This window comes from Channa argus, chromosome 9 (genome assembly GCF_033026475.1).
Source record: "Channa argus isolate prfri chromosome 9, Channa argus male v1.0, whole genome shotgun sequence".
NCBI lineage: Eukaryota > Metazoa > Chordata > Actinopteri > Anabantiformes > Channidae > Channa > Channa argus.
Window position 1 is genome coordinate 6,564,461 of NC_090205.1, and position 10,260 is coordinate 6,574,720.

Consider the following 10,260-nt stretch of genomic DNA (forward strand, 5'->3'; position numbering starts at 1 on the left):
GTTGTGGTGCTGCTCTTTAACGCAACAGCTCTTTGATTCGTCTGCAATCAAAACACATTTCTAATAAAAACAATACAAAATCATTTTGAAATACGATCAAATGGAATAAAAACTAGAGGGACAATCGTTAGAATTAAGACTTTAAAAAGTGTTTCATTTCCCATGATAGAAACTCATTCCCAATCCCTGGACATAAAGTGAAGAGGATACAACAGGCTGCTTCTAAGATCTAACTCTGCACAACTTCTCTTAATCCCTCACTCTCACTTAAAAACTAAATTGCCTCTGCAATATCCTCAAGTTTAGTCCTGTACTTAACTTGAGGAGGATGTTAAAATAAATTTTAAAATACATGTTTTCATCTTTTAGATCAATCTGAAGTTACCATGCTGGTTGGAATTTATCTCATCATCTTCACATGATAATATCATTTGCAAAAATTTTGTATTGCAATTTGTTCGATCCCACTGTGTTTTCTGCATACACAAACCTTTAACATGCCTTCTTTACTTTTCATATTCTTCTGGATTATCACAACCCTTTATTTGTTAACTTATAAACTTTTTATAGAATTCTACTGCTTTATATTGACTTGTATATCTCTAAACATGCGCACACACACACACACACACACACACACACACACACACACACACAAACACACACACACACAAACACAATGCAGATATTTTTTGCTGTGTGCTTTTAACAGACCCTAACAAAGACCATAAGCTGTTTCTGAAACATCACTGAGAGGCAAAAAACAAAATGACATCAAATGCAGATCATTCACAGAAAATACAAAATCTTATAATGTATTTGAAATAAACATTTACCAACAAGTAGATTTATTTTAAAGAACATAAAAGGCAGCAGCTGAAGGCAGCAGGACTCATGTCATATATACATTAAATCATGACCAAATGATACCTGGCTGCTAATAATTAACCATACATTATTGATTAATAGTAATGAAATTATTATTAATTACTAAGCCCTTTAGAGTGGTTGTTGAGAATCTAATCCTGTGCATTGTGACCTTTCTTTCCAACTTTTTTTGCAGTTTTATGTTTAGAAAGAAACACACAAAACTCTTCCAAAGACAGCAAATAGACTCATTTTTCTGTTTTGCTATTAGCTATTTTTCACAGAGCCACTGTAGAGAAGCTGTACATGACAGATCGTTCCAAATAACGCCAGGGTAAACTCTGAGATGTGCACAGTCCTCTTCACCCCACTGTGGGTCTCCACCACCATTGTCAGGTTGATCGCCTGCCCAGTACCTAGCAGGTCAGTACACAAAAGGATCATGACCCCGGTTATCTCTGGTGAAGTATTCTGACTTCAAACACTTACAAATACAATGTAAATACAATATACAAATAAATGTAACAACGGAAACAGAAGTTCAGATGAAAACTATGTCTGTATCTCCTGGATGTAGATTTTTTTGCCGTCACCTTTGACATAACATATTTAAAAGATAACATTAGTAGGCTGTAGTGGAGTTCTTTAGCCCCCATGTGACTAACAAGTAAATAGAGCATTAAGATTCACCAAGATTAAGATTTGGATCTATGCACCCAGGTTGTTTGGCTTCGCCAGTTGAATCTTACGTCAGAGTCAGTGGAGTGTCATCAATCCATTTCCAGGTTCCCTCTGTTTCCATGTCATTCAAACCAATCCAAGCTGATTTGCTGGTGAACTTTGAGAGAAACGTCTGTGCGACATAAAGAAATGCACATTATATTTGAGATATACCCACAACATGTGCAACATGCAAGTATTTGACAGAAAATATCTAAGAAAAAAACAAGCAAATTATTAAATTGTAAGGTAAAAGACTTTTAAAGAATAATACAACCTCATTTCACAATTTCAGATGTGGAATACAAAAAAAAAACAATGACACCAGTGAATATACAGTATGTACTCCCCCATTTTAGGAGTGCACAGCAATGTTTGAACGCAGCATTTTAATCGGGGAATCCTAAATGTCACCAGTTAGTGGGCATCTTCTCTAGCAGTGTTTGACCACATGTATTGTAGCCATTGCTAATAAACACATTCTCAGTTTGCTTCAAATCAGCTCTCAGCCACAAAAAACTGTCCAACCAGTAGTTATATGAGTAAAGGTAAGTGAGCCACCAACACACTAACACACACTGTTTTGAATCTTGGAAACTTCCTTCTCTGTTACACACTTTGCTCTTGACATTACTCCTTTTTGCTTTATCTGCCCACAAGACCTTTTCCCAGGTACCTCTTACTTACTTGTTGACTTGTAATAATAATGTGGCTCTAGTTGGGTGGGGGTAGCTTGAAAACTAACAGGCCAGGGGTCCCTGTTTGTGGTTGGGAACCACTTCTGTAGACTGTGAGCCAGATTTTCAGATATGTGATCTTACCTCAACATAAATATGGACATTAGTACTGCACCTCTTCTTCGTCGCTGTCTATGACCACAAGATCTGCTCCTCTGTTTCTGCACTCATCTCTGCCTTTCGCCCATGAACCAGATTCATTAGAGAGAAGATAACAGGCACCGCTGAACGTTGTCCATCCTGCAGGACACGTTATCTCTGTAACATAAAACATCCATTGTCGTTCTTTCAGTTTCCAGATGAATAAGAGCCCTGTGATTCTTTGAGAGCTGCAGCTGAACTCTGCCAGGGTGTAATGTGGACATCAGAAAGACTGTGTAGTGGTTGAGAGCAGCATCATTCTGATAAAACACATCTTTGTGTTGTTACCCAAGCAACACTCTGCTTTAATTGTTAAATTTTAATTGTTAAATAATTTAATTGTTAAATTAAAGCAGAGCAAACCAATTGCATTAAAATTGAAACATATTTCAAGAAGCTGTTATACACAGCTTTCTCTTTCATTCACATTCTTCTCAGTCATGGTTTCTTAACCAAAAATGTAATGAACGCACACTACTATGGTAACATTACTATACCACGATACTGTATTATACAGTATATACAGGGCTGCCTGTAGCTCAGTTGGTAAGGCAGGATGGAGATGTAGTAAGTCCTCAGACTCACTAGGTGGTGGTGACCTCCAGTCTATGAGTGAGGACACACAGCTGAGTAACTTAGATATGGAGTCTAAAACATGAAGTGAGAAGTGTGTCTCAGTCTGCCTATTGTGGACAAGGTACAACATTCCCGAAGTGCCACATCATCGAGGGTCTATGTATGACCCACACTTGGTCCGGCCCTCCCTTGGACCACTTTGCCTTGGGAGATCCTACTAGGGGCCGCTGAAAGACTGTTTTGTAAAAATAACCTTAGACAGACCTAAAGTTTCATAACTTATGTTTCTTTTGACAGGTTACCATTTTGATTTAGATGTATTCACACTAAATTCTGATTCACTGCACAAAAGAACTCTGACACCGTAAACCAATTTTTGACACATAATGATATCACACTACATTATTATTCTAAATTAAATTTATCAAAAGCATGGGAAACGTTCACATCCTGTTTTTTGTTATTTCTGTACAACTAAGGTCATCGTAGACAATTATTGTAGGGAGGCGACAGCTTTTCACAGATAAACCTCACCAACTTCCTCAGAGGATCAAATTCCAGAAAGGTTCCAGCCTATATATGACCTGCAAGTTACAATTTAAATATTTTGTACAGACAATATATCAGTAAAATATCTACCAGGTGCCAACATTGGGACAAATGTGCATTGTGCAACAAATTGTTTTCTGTCAAACAAACTATGTCTTTACTGAAAATCAATTTCCAATTTCCTGTTCTCAAGCACAGTGTCCCTGGGGGGTCGATCTTGGATCCATTTTGTTTTCTTTATGCATGATCTTCCTGTTGACTTTAAACTGCCTCTCCCAAAACTATATATCTGACCTCTTAGTTCCATATGAACCCGTATTAAGATCCTCTGACAGAGGCTTTTTATCTGTCCCTGAAGTGCAGCCGAAATCTTGAGCTGGCAGAGAGTTTGTAGTTAGAGCCCCAAAGCTCTGGAATGAGCTGAGGAAATCAGGTCAGTACAGTCAGTAACTTCTTTTAAATCCCTTCTTAAATCATACTGTTAGTGGAGAGCCTTCCTGGACCTTATTTGATTTTAACATTTTTCAACATCTTATTACTATGTCACAGTTTTATGTAGCTCATATTGTATTTGATCCTTTCATTTCGTATTTGTAATTTTGCTCTATGCTTATTTTAGGCACCGTTGAATGTGTCTAAAATTGCAGTGTTTTGAGCTCTCAGGGCCACCGTATGTGATGGATCAATTCACTAGAATAGATTTTAGATTATGCTGTAAAATGAAAAGTGGAGCCATAGAAGGGGGCCTGGGTCCCTCAGCAGAGGTTTCGTATCACCAATACAATATAAATGGTGAAATTACTAAAAATAAAACTACACATTAAGTTTTACTGACACAAGCATTTAAAAAAATATATAAACCACACACTCTGGAGTATCTCTGAAATTCAGGAGCATCTTCAATAAACAATATGTCCCTGTACATTTCCAACACACTGAGGCAGAAGCTCGTCCATCCTTAATACAAAACACCCAGACGTGTACAATGGAGAAACAATACAACTGCTTTACAAATCCGAAGCACTGGAGAGTCAGCTGACTCTCAGTCAGCATCCAGCTTCCTCAGAAAGACAAAGGACACTACTTTAAAGACATTCTGACCAGAAAAGACATATGGTTTGAAAGAAAAGTAAAGGAGGTCATTAAGGTCAAATTGTTAGGAACCCTGCCATAACTTAACAGAGGGGGTGGAGCACAACACCACAGCCTTCCAGTAAAGTCTTGGCATTTTTTTCCCAAGCTATTTAACAGCCGTTGAACCTTTGAAAGCTACAGGTTAGTTTAAAATACACTGACCTGCTCAGCTCGAACATCACCAGGAGTAAAAGACTTGACTTCAGTACTCCTGTGAAACCTGACCAAATACTTCTGGACTATGCATCTTGTAACTCTGCTTCACACTTCACAAGGAAAAAGGAAATGTCTGTTTACTGAGAAGAGAGGAAATGACATTAGTAACACCTTCTTTCTTGTCTTTACATGAGTGTGAAAAGTGATAATCAGATGGTGACCAAGTAGTTGTCACTGTTCACATACAGTGCACTCAACACTTTATCTGAACATAAAGTTCACAGTGAGCCACATATTTTATAACACACTGTACAGGGAAAATTCATTCATCCTCTGGGGAAAAACATTGATGTGGATAATTAATCTGATATTTGTATAATTGTACATTTTTTAATGATTCTTAAATAGCTGAAAGTAAAAACACCAGATGAATCACTGATCGGTTTGAGTATTTTTGTGATCGATATGAGGATTTTCAGATTGTATGCAGGTATTTAGCTGCTGGGATTCAGAGTAGTTTGTATCCATGCACGAGAAAAAGAAACCCAATGTTTTCCCTAAAACAACCTGAAACTCATAATATAAAGGAAAAGAAGTAAAGTGAGACTTTGCGTTTTATTTCTGATTCAACAGAATATTTAAACTAAATCAAACTAAATTAAATTAAACTAATTCAGCTTCACATGTTTTTAACCATGTAACCAGTTATTTAGCCTCTTTAAATTGGAGAAAAGTTGTCACTTATTTGGTTTTTACCTTTGTTGTAATATTTTAAACATTTTACTGACTCAAAAATCCAAAGCAAAGTCAGATTTTTACTTTTGTCAATTTTAACATTTTTCAGAAAAAAATGTGTACAAAACGATTTTATCCACGTCTGTGCAAGTTAAGATAGACGTCAGCAAACACATGCAGACATATTTTTTTTACAAACATAGAAGAATGTCACTAAAAAGTTCTGCATTTATATAAATGACAGTGTCAAAACATTTACAAATATACGATTTAATCACACAACGGTCTTATAGTAGTTTTTCACAGATCCAACGCAGAGAAGCTGTACATGACAGATCATTCCAACGGGTGTTTTCTTCATTTCTGATATGTGCACAGTCCTCGTCACCCCACCGTGAGCTTCCACCACCATTATCAGGCTGACCCTTCACCCAGTACCTAGCAGGGCGGTGAGCAAAAAGATATAATGTACCAACAAACCTCACAGAGAAAAGTACGATGATTAGGATAAGAATCTTCTGATCTTAAACTTAGTCAAATTACTACATATGATACAAACTGCTTGAGGTGACTGTATGGTTTAGTCTAACTACCCTCCGTATCAGATCATTTAAATTCAAGTAAATACAAATGAATTCTATTATTACTATATTTTAACAGTTTTCAATCAAAGTGAAGTCTTACGTCTTAATCAGTGGAGTACCATCTATCCATTTCCAGGTCCCCTCCACTTCTTTATCATTCAAACCAATCCAAGCGGGTTGCTGAGTTAATCCGGAAACAAAGGTCTGTTCAACATAGAGAAACCTTCATCATACTGCATAGAAATATGAGCGACTGGATCTATCTGAGGATACTGTTTTAACTTGGGTAAAGCAAAAGTCTAATACAAATCTTACCTGCACTTCATCACTCTCTATAACCACCAGATCTGCTCCTTTGGCTCTGCAGTCCGCTCTGCCTCTTTCCCAGGAACCAGACAGACTGGAGAGGAGGTAACAGGAACAACTAAACTTCCTCCATCCTGTAGGACATGTTTTCTCTGTAAGATATGTCCAAGGACAGAACTTCAAGAAGAGGCCAGATCTTCTATTTGAGAGGTTACAAGAGGTTTCCAGTCCATGTTCTACACATGATGTTAGTCCACATGTGTTATGCAATGCACAATGAATCCAATTAGCTCTGATCTACAACATGACAAAATGACTATCATCAATCAGCCTTAACTATATTGAAAAAGGTTGTGTAACACCTGGATTATTCTCATGATTAAAGGCTATTTGACAGGTCAGTATCAGCATCAAACATATTGGCATGTCGAATCTGACCGTTCAGTGGTTTAGAAATTATCTTACAGGTAGGATGTGTTGTTGTAGATGGACATTAGTCAGGTATTGTGACAATTTCTAATGGGATCCCTCAAGGTTCTGATTTGGCTCCTATCTTATTTTTCTATTTTTTTAAATGACACTGGGAGAAACCTGAACAGTGCAAAAATCCGCCTTTATGCAGATGACACACTCAATCACTCCCTCTCTGCTCTAGGCTGTTAATGAGCTGCCTCCCTCCCAAAAGAGATCCAATTCAAGGGACATCCTGGTAAAATAAATGAAAATTAATCATGAATTGAAAAATCATGAATTAGTATGAAAAGAGCATCACAGAGGGGCAGAATTTTACGAATTAATAATGAGTCAAGGTTTACCACCCATTGTAAAAGGCTGTGTGGGCAAGTAGTAGACAATTTAAATATGTCCATACATCCATTATCTTAATCACTTATACTTTTAAGGGTTTTCTCAGGCCAGGCATCATGCTTTTCTAAAATATTCTAGGGAGTGGTTTCAACTTAAAATGTAGCAAAGATTTGGCTATTGCAAACAACTGTTAATGTACAGTACAAAAGCATCACACAGTGATTGTGGCCACATTCCAAATATCTCTGGAATGTACCAGAATACCAGAAAAGTCAAGGTATTTTTAAACATTACATTTGTTTTAGCTTTGAAATAGATGCTAAGAAGATTTCTCATAGAATAAGTACACAAATCAATACACAATTAAAGAAAATGTGGCCATGGAAACAAGACCAACGTACTGGAAAGCACTCACTCTGTTTGGACAAACTCTGAAGCCTGTTCCGCTCTCCAGTCATTGCGATGAGGCTGGCATTCAGCTGGTCTCTCTCTGCAGTCAACAAGGAAAGTTGACCATCACTGGCCTGGAAACGTTCAGTCAGATTGGCTTTAACAGCAGAGAGCTCTGCAGCTAAACGATGTGATGAATCACGGTCTGAAATACATTTAGGATACATGTTTCTAAAACAGAAAAAGGTACACATTCATAGTAATAATAGCTAAAGTATAAAGGATGCAAAATACTTTATAGTTTTGTTCTAGGGTTAAAACCTCAGATGTTTTTGTGCTTACTATATGCAGAATGTGACATTTCTCAACCCCAAAACTGAAGTGAAACCAGATTAAAGTTGGCAAAAGGCAATCTCCTGATGCTCAAACCATTATCCCATATAAGTTTATTTACAAAACCAGTGTCTGAGAAGAATTTTGATCTTTACATTACATTTAGTCATTTAGCAGACGGTTTTATCCAAAGCGAATAACAAGTGAGTTACAAGGCAGCAAAAATCTAAGTCTGTCAGTTTTTTGAATATTGGGAGTGAGTTTGCTAAGGTTGCAGAGTTTGGTAGCTCGTTCCGCTCGTAGGATCATTGTGCTAAAAAATCTGTGGTACTTTATAAAACATTTAAAATTTGCTTTAATTAAATGAGTTTGAAAGAAGATTATCGCTGAAAGGCCACAGGGCAAATAGATAAAAGATATAGAAAAAAGTGTTTAAGAGCAAAATACTTAATGTTAATACTTCTGAAATGCAGACTCACAGTGGACAATGAGGCCGATGAGAACAGCCAGAAGACAAACACTCAACAGCCCCGAAAAGAGAACAGCTCCATGAAATTTCTTCTCTGAGCACCTGGAACCTATGAAAAGACCAATGGATTAGGAGTTTAGGTTACATTCTGTCTTTGACTTGGTGTATTTGGTTTGGTTAGGTAACACATTGTTAGGTGTTTTAGCCACTGCTCACGTCCGAAACAAATAAATTGCCACTGTTCGGTTTTGGAACACTAGTGGTTTCGCTGTTTTTGCTTGGAAATGGGAAGAGTGGGGGACCACATTGTGTTGTGCCTAGGTTCCTCTAGACCAGGGGTATAACAATACAGTCAATTATACCACAGTGAAAGCTGATGATATAAATTCAGGCAAAGCACAGTCAGTGAGCATCTGTCTGACCAAACAAACATACCCGTCTCATCTGTTGAAGTTCTCAGTTCCAAGTGTTTTTCAGGTTCGACATTCATATAAATTTCCTCCATCACAACCAAAAATGCCACGTATTTCCTAAAGGTTCAGCTCTGCAGCTCAAACTACAGCATATGTGAGTGATTCATCTCCCAACGCTTTTAATTTCCCTTTTTCATCTTCTGAGGAAGTGATGAGTTTCAGAGGTGGTGAAAATAGTTTGAACAAGAATAATCTGTTAGTGAAACTGAGTTTTTACATTTCTGTATCTGTGTAAAGGGAGTCGCACCACATTTCAATTTCACACAAAATCACGTTAGAGAAAGACTTTCATCTGTTGTTTTATACATGCATATGGTGAATTATTATTAGTAGTTTTTGTATTTAATATCTATTATGTTTTATATTAATTGTTAAATAGAGAGACATCAACCTACTGAGCCAAGGGATATGGAAACATATTTCCGCCACTGGGAGAAGAAAAAAAAAATCTTGATCCTGTATCCCAAAATAATGACATAGTTTCTCAATATTATGAGTTGCTAAGTCAAAATAATGAGATACTTTCTCAAAATAATGACTTGATAAGTCAAAGTAATGAGATACTTCCAGGAAGTACTGTGCAAATATTCCTGTCATTGGATAGTAGCTCTCAACTTGGATTGGTTTGAGTGACAGCGATGAAGAGGGGACCTGGAGATGGATCGATGGAACTAAACTGACTCTTACGTAAGACAGAAATATGCTTCACTTTGTTTAAATCTACATATATCTGGAAATAATGTGTGTTTGGTCCAATACAACTGAAACATGTGAGTTTCAGTAAAGAGCTCATAAAAGCCCTTCATAGTTTAACTAAGGAAAAAAATCGTAAATGACAGAAAGAGAATCCAACCAACCAAACCAGAGCAATTCCACTAGCAAAGAGGACTGTGCAAAAATTAAAAGTTTATATGTGGAATGACAAGCCATGTGAAATGTCTCAGCAATGTTATGTGCAGCTGTAGTCACAGGAACATCAAGCTGCTTGGCGATGGTCTTATAAACTTTACCTGTAACATGTTTGTCAGTAATTTTCTTTCAAATCTCCTGAATCAACTCTCTAAACTTTTGTCAGATTCAAGTTATTTCAGTAACTATTGAGGGTTTTTCTTTCTTTACAGTAAGGATACCAACAATTTTGTCCATGTGTGTACAAACTATATGAAAATGCTTTTACAAGGTCAGCTATGATTATGCAGTGACTTTAGCTGGCAGCGGGTATCCACCACCTCTCATTCATATATGTCACTTACAGCATATACTGTATGTAAAATATTGTGCAA

General features: G+C 37.0%; 1 protein-coding gene across 1 annotated transcript; it reads right to left on the minus strand.

Annotated features, from left to right (window-relative positions):
• Positions 1-2,472: 2,472 nt before the first annotated feature.
• LOC137133602 (CD209 antigen-like protein C) lies at positions 2,473-9,082 on the minus strand. The gene is made up of 7 exons (XM_067517377.1): positions 8,940-9,082; positions 8,515-8,613; positions 7,728-7,907; positions 6,515-6,657; positions 6,300-6,403; positions 4,887-6,053; positions 2,473-2,582 (listed from the first exon to the last, which is right to left on the minus strand). Exons 1-6 carry the CDS (start codon positions 9,007-9,009, stop codon positions 5,903-5,905), a joined length of 747 nt encoding a protein of 248 aa, XP_067373478.1. The 5' UTR covers positions 9,010-9,082; the 3' UTR covers positions 2,473-2,582; positions 4,887-5,902.
• Between the last annotated feature and the right edge of the window lie 1,178 nt (positions 9,083-10,260).

Coding starts and splice junctions, on each gene's coding strand:
- LOC137133602 (XM_067517377.1), bottom strand. CDS start 9,009: ATGGAGGAAATTTATATGAATGTCGAACCTGAAAAACACTTGGAACTG. Junction 7,908..8,514: donor CATCGGCCTCATTGTCCACT/GTGAGTCTGCAT, acceptor AATGTATTTCAG/ACCGTGATTCATCACATCGT. Junction 6,658..7,727: donor TCAGAGTTTGTCCAAACAGA/GTGAGTGCTTTC, acceptor CATATCTTACAG/AGAAAACATGTCCTACAGGA.